The sequence below is a fragment of the Coptis chinensis genome, chromosome 3 (assembly GCF_015680905.1).
Source record: "Coptis chinensis isolate HL-2020 chromosome 3, ASM1568090v1, whole genome shotgun sequence".
NCBI classification, from domain to species: Eukaryota; Viridiplantae; Streptophyta; class Magnoliopsida; order Ranunculales; family Ranunculaceae; genus Coptis; species Coptis chinensis.
In genome coordinates, this window is record NC_141458.1 from 87,906,827 (window position 1) to 87,920,230 (window position 13,404).

General features: G+C 36.3%; 1 protein-coding gene across 1 annotated transcript; it reads left to right on the plus strand.

Annotated features, from left to right (window-relative positions):
* The first annotated feature begins 560 nt into the window (after positions 1–560).
* Positions 561–3,603, plus strand: LOC147511423 (ATP-dependent DNA helicase PIF1-like). The gene is made up of 8 exons (XM_086598455.1): positions 561–767; positions 861–1,080; positions 1,195–1,300; positions 1,722–1,867; positions 2,016–2,188; positions 2,429–2,761; positions 2,862–2,963; positions 3,070–3,603. Exons 1-8 carry the CDS (start codon positions 561–563, stop codon positions 3,601–3,603), a joined length of 1,821 nt encoding a protein of 606 aa, XP_086454581.1.
* Positions 3,604–13,404: the final 9,801 nt, after the last annotated feature.

A 13,404-nucleotide genomic window follows, 5' to 3' on the forward strand; every position in this document is an offset into this window, starting at 1 on the left:
ACACTCCTAGTATTGATTGACTTCGATACAATGTTCCATCGACTTCTAAAATTGTCGTTGTGTTGCCTGGGGATGAAAGTAAATGTGATATGTTACAAGATATCATTCTGCATTATAAATAAGGTGGACTGGAAAGGATAAGTGGGTGTCATCCAACATATTCACCTCTACATTATGTGCTACTTTTCCCTAAAGAAGACCTTGGTTGGGCACCAGATATGCGCCAATGGGATATTACTAACAATTGTCCAGGTTAAGCCCATTTGACTCAAGTATAATATTACGCTTATCGTTTATTCGATCGCTCCATAGAATACTCATCTATTCTAAGGGGAGATTATCTATTTCGACAGTGGATAGTCGACGCATGGGCTACAACTGAACAAAACCGTTTGTGTTATGTTTGAATGAACCAAGACAACATTCGTGCTGATTTGTATAAGTGTTTGACAGATATTTCCATGAAAGGATTGCCTCTTGAAGAGATCGGCCATCGTTACATTCTCCCATCGAGTCATACATGGAGCCCAAGACAAATGTACGAAATTTACTAGGACTCAATGGCCATAACACGTTACAATAAACATCCGGATGTGTTTCTTACTGCTACGACAAACCTAAACTGGCCAGAAATTAGAAGAGCACTCAAGCACCACCAAACTACTTCGAACCGTCCTGAAGTGGTCGCATGTGTATTCGAGTTGAAAAGGAAAGCCATAATGGAAGAAATACTCAGAAATGGTATGTTCGACGAAGCAGTTGTGCATGTATATACTATTGAATTCCAAAAATGAGGTCTGCCACACATGCATGCACTCATCTTTCTCAAATAGCCTGATAAGATACGCAATGCAAAATAGGTGGATAAGATAGTGTGCGCCAAATTCCCCGACCCTGTCTCCCAACCAACATTTTTTGAAACTGTAAAGAGGTGTATGGTTCACGGACCCTGTGGCGCCAAGAATCCACAGGCCCCATGCATGGAGAATGGAAAGTGTACCAAACATTATCCTTGTGCATTCATGGATGAAACAACAATGGATCAAGTTGGGTATCCTATTTACCGTAGATGCAATACTGGTAAGGAGTACGAAGTTCGGGATTATAAAGTTGATAACAGGGATGTAGTTCCTTACAACCCCTTCTTATCATAAATGTTCAATTGCCATATAAACGTTGAAGTATGTTCATCAGTCCGTGCGGTTAAATACATCCACAAATACATCTACAAAGGCCACGACAGGGCAACTATGGTGATACTTGGCACTGATGGCGAGATCCAACAATACATTGATGCAAGGTATGTCGGACCACCAGAGGCAGCATGGTGTTTACTTGAATTTCCTTTGCATAGAGAGTACCCAAAAGTTGAAATATTAGCAGTTCATCTAGAAGGAATGCATCATGTCGTATTCAATGCAAGAGACACTAGGGTTGCAGTTCTTGCTAGAGCACAGAGACAGAAATCAACTCTAACAACTTTTTTTAAATAGTGTGCTCGAGATTTAGAGGCCCGTGCATTTACTTACCAGGAATTCCCACAACACTATGTTTGGAAAAAAAAAGTTTTGGAAGAAGAGAGATTAGTGTTGCACTATTGGGAGAATGTATTTTGTAAATCCAAATGCTGGAGAATGTTTCTACCTCCGCTTACTCTTGACAGTTGTGAGAGGTCCTACATCCTTTTCAGATCTTCGTACTGTCAATGAATCTTAATATAGTACATTTAAAGCTGCATGTGTTGCACATGGTTTGTTAGAAAATGACGATGAATGGAGGCAATGTCTACAAGAGGCGTCTATAATCAACACTGGCTATCAACTACACAAGTTGTTCAACATTATGCTTTTGGAATATTCCCCTACAAGTTCTGCTATTATGGAATGAATTTGCAACAAGTATCTGTGATGACCTTGCAATAAAAATACGTAACACCTTTCCAATTCCTGGCTCGACCGAAGAACAAGTAGCTGATTATGGGTTATATTTGTTGAACCAATTGCTTTTTGAAGCAGGAAGAACATTATCTAGTTTCCCAGACATGCCTAAACCCAGAAGAAACTGGGATGAAGTTACAGAAAACAGACTCATTTGGGAGCAAAGACAACTCCAGCATGATGGGCTCCACGTAGAGGCTAACTCGAATGTCTTGTGGCTAAATGACAAACAGTGTGATGCCCATACCAAGGTAACAGATTCATAACTAAACAATCGGGGAGAAGTGTTTTTCTTGATTGGAGCAGCAGGGACTAGTAAAACATTTGTGTACAACACAATTGTTGCAACTTGCCACAATCTTGGCCATATTGTAATAACCGTTGCTTCATCTGGAATTGTAGCTTTGTTGTTGTCTGGCGGAAGAATGGTGCATTCGTCTTTTAAAATTCCTTTAAATGTGATGGATTAAACATTTTGCAATTTTACCAAGAACTCAATACATGCTGATCTTTTCAAAGAGACAAGCTTAATAATTTGGGATGAAGTCCCGATGCAGCATAGATACTGTGTGGAAGCTGTCGAAAAGACACTTCGAGATATCAGGGATAATTCAAATCCATTTGGTGGAATAACTGTTGTTCTTGGAGGTGATTTTATACATACCCTCCCTATTATACCGAAAGGGGTTCGGGAGCAATTTGTAGGTGCATCATTGAGGACATCTCAGCTATGGAGGCATATGAATGTTGTGCACTTGGTTCAAAACATGCGCCTTGATGTGTCAGACCCTAATAATGCAAGCTTTGCCAATTACTTGGTCGAGGTAAGTTGTTATTTCAAAACTTTAGTAATAGTGCTTTACTATAGATATATCTTTAGTCAAAGTTGAACGACGACTAATTTTGTTTTTTCTAAACTTTTAGAATGGAACGAGTCCTACGAAAATGATTGAGCTGCCTACAGGCATACATAAGTGTGAAAATCAAGAAGAACTCATTTCATCAGTTTATCCAAATTTGGATGTGGTGGGCACAACATAACCAACTTTTCTAAATGAACGAACTATACTCTTTGCATGAAACGACAACATCAGTGTAATCAACGAAGCAACTCTAAATTTGTTTCCTGGAGAAAATCATCGATGATGCTAACAATTCTGAAAACAACGGATCCCGTTATCCAAGTGAGTTTCTGAACTCTCTTGATCCCCTGAGCTTGCCGCCTTTTAATCTGCAACTGAAGAACGACTGCTTTATAATGTTGCTTAGGAATATTGCACCAAGGGATGGACTCTGCAACGGGACACGACTGATCGTACTTCGTTGTGAAAAAAAAGTGATTCAAGCAATGATTTTAACCGGGGCAAAAGCCGGAGATACTGTGTTTATTCCTAGAATATCTCTGTCTCCATCTACTGTTAAGATGTCGTTTCAAATGTCAAGACGTCAATTTCCAGTGAGACTAGCATTTGCTATGACAATAAATAAGTCCCAAGGACAATCGGCGAAATATGTTGACATTGACCTACAAACACCCGCATTCAGTCATGGACAACTATATGTCGCACTATCAAGATGCACATCTTCCAAGAGGATTAGTGTTCTCTTACCACTAGGTCCATTTAACTGTTCCACCAATATTGTCTACCCAGAAGTTTTGCTTTGATATTGCACTAGGGAAATCAATTTATGTGAATATATTAATTACACAAGTGTCATTCAAATAATGAACTGCGTGATGTGAATTTGAAAGAAGCAGATCCAATGCTTTAATCCCTATAAAGACCCTTCTCCTTTTACTTTTTTCAATTTTGTCAAGCTTTATATTAAATCAACTTAACAGAACAGCTCAGTTTCCTGACTCGCGGCTGGGATTCGATTTCAGGGGGTATAAATCGAGGGTTGGGACGAATGCCATGATGACAGCCGCGAGTTGGATTAGAAATTAATTAGATTATTAATTGTGACATTAAAAAAAAAAAAAACCCTTCGTTTCTACTTTCTCCAAACTTCCGTCTCCCTCTCAATTCTCCACTTTACGCCTCTCCCCCCTATTTTGCAAACAATCATAAAAAAAAAATCAGCCATCTCCTAATCACTTGCAGAGATCATTATATCTTCATCAGTTCTCTTCCTTTCCAGTTGCAAGAAGGAAAACTACATCGGGTATGGTCTCTCTCATATTAGTTCATTTTTACCTTTTCTTTTTTTTTCTTATTGTTTCTATGCAGTCAATTGCTTTTGTTGAAAAGACTAGAAACTAAAGCTTGATCATGTTGCTTTATGAAACTTTTTTTTTCCTCCTCTCAACAATTTTGGGTTAACCTCACGTAGTTTTAACATTACAGATCAAATCGGAGTTTTTAATTAAAGTGAAGGTCTGTTTGCATATGTAGTTTTATATCTTTTTTTGTTATTGTTTATATGCAGTCAATTGATTTTGTTGAAAAGACTGGAAACCAAAGCTTGATCATACTGCTTTATGATTTTTTTTTCTCCTCTCATCAATTTTGGGTTAACCTCAAGTAGTTTTAACATTACAGATCAAATCAGAGTTTTATTTAAAGTGAATGTTTGTTTACATATGTAGTTTGATATTTGATATTTGCATTGGCTATTGTTTTAGGACGTCGTACCACACCATGCAAAAAACAATTGTACCCTACTTTAACTAGACAACAAAAAGTATTATACTACTTTTTTTTTATCTTTGTTCTTTTTCAAACCACATCTTCTTAGATGTACTTTTCATTGAATTTCTATTATACTTAAGGGCTTTGGTCAATTTTAATTTCTTTCTTCCTTCGTTCTTTTTTTTTCTCTTATCACTTTTTGGTTCCTTGACGTTCATTCTTATTTTGTGACTCCTCATAGATGTACGTTGGATTGATTGGAAGCGCACACGGTCATAAAAGTCTAGGTGTCCCTTTGAGCGTGTTTTCGCCCACTAGATTTGTTGTGTGTTTAAACAACTTTGTCTGTTAGCATGTTTTACGGTTGTCATTACATTTTTTTCTGTTTAGTACGTGCAGTGTAAAGTTCTGTCGGGGAACTATGCACAACAAAATGCAATCTCAGCTGCCCAAAGAAGTTGAGAAGAATAAAATTGTTAACACACCCTTCTAAATGTAATGATTTTTTTCTGTTGGTTCTGTTTTTGCTTTTACGTACCATGACTTTTCTTTATACACTTTAATTCATTTGTTCCATCTTTACATTGATGACATTTCATGTGACATTGATGCCACCAGGGATTCTTTTCTTCTTGGTTGGTGGTTACTACAAATCGGTTTCTTCTGCCCTTTTTTTGTTGATGTTCGGTCTTTCGTCTGGTGACACCACATTTTCCTGTTTGTTTTTACCACATTAATTTCTAACTTTGTGGACAAATTCTTTTACATTACGTTTCGATTCTATTAAAACTTTAGGATAACTTTGGTTTCTTTCTCCTTACCTTTTTATTTAAGTTCTTTACTTTTTGGTCAGTTGTGGTTAGATTAATTCTTATTTTGTAATTTCTCAAAAAAATATGCTAGACTTGGTTGAAGGGCACATGGTTCTTGAAATCGAGGTATACCGTAGACGGTGCATTTTTTTTTCCTTGCTTTGTTATTAGTTTGAACAAATAAATCCTTTTAATGTGTTTTTGAGGTTGTCATTACATTTTCACTATGAAGGGGAGTGTTAAGATCTACTGGGCGACAATCTACTTAACAAAATAGGGTTGCTTTAATACCCAATGGCTGGGATTCGATCAATATGAGGGGGTATAAATCGAGGGTCACAATTGCCTCCACGTGAGATTAGAGAAATAAATAAAAATCTTAAATGTGGAAACCCTCCCAGTCTCCGAGATTAGAATTTAATTGGGACCTAGGTGAAAAACTTCAAAACCTTTTGGGTTCTCCCTCCACCTCTCAATGCTTCGACCAAGTGCGATTAGAAATTTGTTTGGAAAAACAAACCTTCGGTTCTCCTTTCGTTCCATCTCCCCACCTTCTTAATAAAAAAAAAAAAAAGGCAATTAGCTTCGGTACTGAGATCTCTCTCTGTCCATGAGAGAAACGGGTGGGTGAGGGTTTGCGCGTTCCGGCAAGTTTTACTACCAATTTGTGCTTTCATTTTAATTGATCAGGTTGAAAAGAGCAAAATACTACCAATTTGAGAAAACAAATAAGAGCAACGGTCAGAATTCCAACAACCTTATGTACTGTTTGATTGTTTATACTTCACTTTAGTCTAATTTCTATTACACAATCTCACTCTTCTCCATTTTATTTTTGCATATCTATCTCACCGGAAAAGCAACCCCTCCCCCTCATTACACAATCTCACGGTCTCTCTCTTCTCCATTTTATTTTTGTATATCTATCTCACTGGAAAAGCAAAGACATTACAACAGAAGTAGGTGAGCATTTGATAAAGGTTATTCTTTACTTTGTATGTTATAGTTTGATGAACCAACTGTATAATTTCTTTGAATGTTAGATTGATATATCTATTTCATCTGTGATTCCAGTCCTTGCATTGCCGCTGCTATCTTTTCTTGACTGGCGTATTGCTTTTTGGTACCAAAGCGGAATGAGAAGTTTATATCCATTACTTTCTATTTCATCTCATTGAATGGTTTATGCATTTTTCTATTGAATTTAAATTTTCTTCTTTTCTATCTAATTTTTTCTTCATAATGGACTTATTTTCAATTATGGTTACTTTTAATTTTATTTTTCTTTATTAAGTTTCAAACGTAAGAATCTTTCATGGGCATGAATGCAATTCCATTTTAGTTGAATGCCTCAAGTTTTTTCAAGTGCAGTCCATTTGAGTTGATTGCTCAGCCTTAAACTTTTCCAGGGGACAGTCAATTCTAGAGAAAAACTTTTCTCACCCGGGCCGCCCTTTGTGTTTTCTTCCAAGTTTCTCCCAGGTGTGACTCCTCAATTCCTATTTGTTTTCCTATCCCTCACACTTTCTTTTCCGCACATTACATTATTTCATTTTTTGTTGATTTTTGAGAACCATCTTCAGATTGCACATGTTGTCCCCCGTATGGTTTTTGAAAAGCCATACTTATTTTCAACTTGGCGTCTTATTGCTTAACAAGTTGATCATTGAGCATAGGAATCAAAGTTTTGAATTCAAGTGCAGTTGTTTATTACACCCACGAGCCCTTTGGTTTTAATTTTGTATTTTAAGGTTTAAATCTCAACTGATTTCTTACGTTTTTTTTGGATTTGGTAGTTATTTTCAATTGATTTCTATGTTATTTTCAAGTTATTTGGATTTCTTATTGATCGAGTGTGTAAATGAAGTACCATTAAACAGGAGAATTGACCATGGGATTCTTTATTAAATAAGGGTAAATGTGGTTTCCTTAATTACATTATCCCAACTTAACACACTATCTCATTGTGAACACTGAAACTGCGAGATTGTTGTATATACATGTGTTGGTTGTTGAATTTTGGAAACAGAGACTTTTTGCTTCCATTGAGTGCAAGCAGACATTTCATACACAAACAGGTTAGGACTCCCTAGGTTAGGTTTAATGCTATTGTAGTGCGACTAATGGTTAGCATGTTAGGACTCCTTCATGTGCCCTGATCATGCACCATGTGAGCCAGCAAGATTAGAAATTAAAGATAATTCACAATTATGAGGCAATAGGAGTTTGAAAACCTTCATCAATAAAAAAATTAAAGGTTTCATAGTTCTCTTCATCTTTAATAATTATAGTTATAGTTCGCCTATTAGCAAGTGATTCAATGGTGTGCTCTGCTCATTATTCTCCTGAGTCTTGACCTGGCCACAATTTGATATTTTTTAAGTTTAAATGTTCATTTATTCTTTTGGTTAGTTTCTTACTGCGAATTCTGAGATCAGTCTTTTTTGTGGGTGACTGATGTGAATAACCTAACCAAATCTTTCGTTTTCATGTAGATAGTGAACCTCACACAATTGTTGTGATAGGCGGGTGACGTGCCACTTTGGATCTTCATTTGAGGGTTGTATGTTTTTTTGCAAACTTTCAAGATGTATTGAGATATTATTCTTGAGAATCATCATCTAGAAAGGTAATTCTTTATTTGTTCTCTCTTAGCTCTTTGATCTTTTACCTAATTCACTGCTTTGTTAATCCTTATGTATGTTTTAGATCAGTGCTCCTTTCAATTAAATAATTAATGTATGACATTTTCTTTTCTCTTTGATGGACTTTTTACAATTTCTTATTTGTTCATTTTTCTAGCGTCATTTTTTGTTATGGAATATAGGTTGCTAACTAACGGATGCAAGACTGTTATGCTCAATTACTATTAAAGACTAAAGCACTTAAAAAGTTGTAACTACCACCTCCCTCAATAGGACTCTCTGCATTTTAATTTCAACTTTCTAGCTTGAAAATGTATGTCGTATGTGCTTAATTCGTTAGTTGCGTTTCTTATATGCTTCTAAGTATGCCAGGATTCCTCTAGAGGGATTGCTTCTTTAATTGTGATGCTATTGCACTTTGAGTTCTACCATGGGTCATGGAAAATTTTCTTGGGCACTATATAAATTCATAATGTTGGTTCATATTGTCCACAACAAATAATTTTTAGGTCAGGAACCCCTTTATCTTCATAGCAATTTTCTCCCAACTCTAAGATTCCCAAGTCTAACCCTTGCATATGTTTTCATTTGATTTTAACCATTGAACTATTAGTTATGTATAAGGTCTGACTTCATACATATTCTTATCATGTTGTATGCAAAATAGGTAGATTAACTGTAAGAAAATAAGGCATAGAATATCTATCATTGATATCTTCAGGGCTTCAGGGACATTGCCTTTTCATTGAATGCACCCACATTAGAAATATAATATCTTGGTCTGAACCTGTTTTTCATTTTGAATTTATTCCTTTACCTTGTGATTAATGTACATGGGTGACAATCCTATATCCATATCAGTTTGAAAGTTTAGTGAGACTTTGGTTCCATGATTGCAATTCTTAGTAGTCTTTAGTTCCATGACTGCAATTCTTAGTAGTATTTAGTTCCATGACTGAAATTTGTAGTTGACTTCTGATGATATCAATTAAAAGTTTGTTTCTTCGACAAAAATGTGCGCTTACTCGGATATCCTTTCAGATACCTTGCATAACATAACTTATTTGCAGTTGGTATGCCGTTTTGTTTAGTGTTACATTATTGCCTATACAAATAATGTATTAAATAGGTTGGTCATGTGAGAATCTATTAGCCAAGTTTATAACACTGATATCCCTACTAGGAGGATGCAATTGAGGTCTAGAGGTGTCCTTGAAGTCGCGTGTTGACTTTAGCTCATTGTGTCCTAGGCTTGAGGCTCACACATCCCGTGTGTTGAAAAATGTTATAGATATTACACTACATGCATGATTTATTAGTGAAATGTTGTATTTCACTTTTTAAAAAGTTGTCATTTATTTCCACACTTTAGCACGAAGACCCTTCTACAGGTTTTGCATTGGAATTGCAACATCGTCTTTGGCTTTACACTCTGAAGGTTAGATGAGAACTTTGTTTAGTTTAACATGGGTTTTTCCAAAATGAGTGTGTATTATCTCAAGTCAGCAAGTAAAAATGCCTAAAATAAATAGAATGTCGCAAGTCATCTAAGAGACGTTATCAATGTTATGTCAACTAGGAATATCAACTTTGGTTTGCAATCTTTAAGGTGACACAATCATAAATTACCCCAACACTTAGATAGACCAATTTAGTAATTTTATACCTTGGTTATTGATTCCAACTATTAATATATCATTAAATTATGGTGCAGAGGTGATTCATGTTTATTCTTTATCATTGCGCCACTAAACAAATTATGTATTTGTATTTCTGTTGATTTTTTTTTTGTTGAATTCATATAATACTTAATATTCAAGATTGATAACCATTGTGTGGAAGTTGAACACAGAAAATGATGGGCCCTTACTTTGCAGGTAATGTTGGTGGTGTTAAATCCAAGTAGAATTCGCATTGGCAGGAGATTGCAAATGGGTTAATTATTCATGCAAAATTTGTGGACCATGGGAATATAAAAGCTATTTCGGATGCAATTCTATACTTGGAAGAACTTAGGTTATATTAATAGCGAGGATTATGAAACAAATGGTCATTTGGTTGTCTCATATTTTATGAAAAGTTTCCTGTGTTCATCTTGCAAATTGCAGCTTGATTTCCGTTAACACTTACATAATACATTTTTGAGTGAAAACTTTTGTTTGAACTTAACTAATTTACTTTTGTTCATTCATATATATAATTATCGAGTTTGTTACATAGTGCAGTTGGGGTTTTCTGTGCCAAAACGTATCATATTCCATTTGCATGTGTAGGTATAACAATTTTATTATTAGACGAAATGACTGGAGATAACTAGACGTGGTGTGCTAAGAGGGAAAGCTAAGAAGAATATTAACTGAGATACAGTATTGGATGCAATTAAGAAAACTTTAGTTTACTGCTGGTTAATCTAAAGCCTCCGTGCATGCCGAAGGCACGGGCATTAACTAGTTACATTATGCAATAAACCATGCATCATAAAGTGACATGTGGGCTTTTATCCCTTGACCATAATTGATCTTACATTATTTAAAACTGGCTCTATCATATCAAACCACTCATATCAGTGACACACATGCGTTCGCAATGAATTTATGAAGTTAATGACGCTTTTGAAGAAAAAAAGTTATATTATACTTAAAAACATGTGGAAAAAAAAAGTTTGTTTGACAAATTGATTTTTTTGTATTAAATAATTCTTTTACAGTCATGCCGAAGTAGAACTTATGTTAAATAATTCTCCAACTGTGTTAAACAATAGAACAGTTTTTTGAAATCCCTCATGCTTAAAATATGCGTCTCTTTGCGCCTTGACTACACTGGGTCTAGCCATAGCAAAAACCTAGTGCCTACAATCTTATCAAACAAGCTATATATGGACAAGTAATTTGCACACCAAGGAGCCTTGCGAGAATGTTGTATCCTTGCAAATAAATTTCTCATTACGCGTTGATGCGATGATTAATTTTTTTGTTATGCGTCGGTTCAATGATTCTTCAATTTCCCACTTGTTAGCTAAAATCAACACAAATTTTGACAAACTCCAAACAATAATATTATTTCAAGAAGAAGTAGAACTAAAGAAATCAAAAGTTCATGAGGGGAAAAAAACTACCAAGAATACTAGACAGAGAGATGGAGTCCGTATATTTTTCACGCACGAGAGGGAATCACTAGTATTAATAGAGGGGAAAAAAATGACCACAAAAGTACTGTTTGGGAGAAGAAATAAGTAAGAGAAAGTTTAGGAAGAAGTGTATTACGGTGTAAGGAAATAGTTTTTTATTTTTCATTTTTGTGTTGACCATATGGGACCCACTACCACAAAATTAACTCATTCTTTCCATTTCTCACTTTCCACGTTTGCAGACGGACAATCTACTTAAGAATGGGATTGCTCTTTGTATGTCATGCCACATAACCGCATACATTTTCAGGATGAAATCGTTTGCTGCTTTTTGTATGTTTTTGCTATTCTTACTTGTTACTACTGTTTTGTTCGTTTTAGTGTATTTTTTTTTTTTCATTTATGTGTATCTTTGTGTCGAAGGGATGTAAATGAGAGTTGTGTAATATTGGCATAAGCCCAAAACTCACATGCTTACTAGAATATGCACTACACTCATAGCTGAGTTTTAGAGGTTGGGAAACAAAATGAACAAGCAATATCAGTTCACAAACAAAAACAAAAATGAAGTTCACTTTACTTGTATAAATAAAGGTTTATGGGAATTGTAAAGGTTCTTTTTGGGCGAACCTTACGTATGTAGGAATTTTTGGGAGAATGATGTTGTGACTGAATTCGAAGGATCGAACTGCCTACATATCCAGTTCGCTGACGACCTGGAATCAAGTCGAACGTAGTCCATTATTTGGATTCTATGATCGAATGATCGATGGCGAACGGAGAAGATGGAGAGTGGAGAAGATGCATAGGACCATCCTCTCCTGTTTAGAGAGTGGAGAGGAAATATATAGAATTCCCTCCCCCCTTTGGTGCTCCATGAATTGAATGAGATCCACTTTTGGTGCTCTATTCATTGATGATATTTAATATTGCATTGATAACAATTATTGCTCTATGCATGTATTCATGTTCATTTTGTAACCATTTGGTAACTCATGACTCTTGAGATGACCAATTGTAATGATCGAATAAGTTAGTCTCAAGATATGATCAATGGCAATGACACATGTTGTGAATATATTAATGACAATATATGTCCCCCACACAGCCCCCCTCGTTAGGTTCTGCTTTCTTAAGAACGATCTGTCAAGAGAAATAATTTGACACGTGTCTAAGTGGAACAGTGAGCATGTTGGAGCTCGTGTGAGTGTAGGTCTAGGACCCTTTAGCGCTTATGTAAGCGTTCTGCTCCAGTGAGCGTAGATCAAAGGACCTTTTAGCGCTTATAGAAACATTTTGCTCGAGTGAGCGTAGGTCAAAGGACTTGTTAGCGCTTATGTAAGCGTTCTGCTCTAGTAAGTCAAGGGAACTTTTAGCGTTTTTCCTTAGTGCCTATACCGGAACTGCCAATTTCATACATACAGAACCGACGTTTATTACCTCTTTAGGCTCCTACACACAAGCGAGTGTAAACTCGCGATCTACTGAGCTAAGATCGACCTATTATTAAAGAGTTTTGTTTCCTATAGCTACACCCCTTCCTACAACAATATATATGTAGGCCCCCATTAGAGGTAAGCGACTTTCTTACCGAAGAAGGATTTCAAAAGAGTACCGCTTCCCAAGACACGCCCAAGAGTCGAAAGTAAACAAACATTCTTCTATGTTGGTTTGCCGTTAGTCTTTTATGTTGGTATGTTGGGTGGGCTGGTTTATGTTATGGGTCATTTTTTATTCCCTACGGCTTGTTAACAGAGGATGAAAAGTAAACAGATATATGGTCCGCAGGAGGTAGCTGAGTGATATTGGTACTTTGGCCAGGTCTCCTTCGTAGCCTCTCTTGGATCTCCTGAACCCAGGATATGTAAGCGTTCTGCTCTAGTAGGTCAAGGGACCTTTTAGCACTTATGGAAGCGTTCTGCTCGAGTGAGCGTAGGTCAAGGGACCTTTTAGCACTTATGAAAGCATTCCGCTTGAGTGAGCATAGGTCAAGGGACCTTTTAGCGCTTATGTAAAGCATTATGCTCCAGTAGGTCAAGGGACCTTTTAGTGCTTATGTAAGCGTTCTACTCCAGTAGGTTGAGGGACCTTATAACTCTTATGGAAGCATTCTGCTCGAGTGAGCGTAGGTCAAGGGACCTTTTATCGCTTATGTAAAGCATTATGCTCCAGTAGGTCAAGGGACCTTTTAGCGCTTATGTAAAGCATTATGCTCCAGTAGGTCAAGGGACCTTTTAGTGCTTATGTAAG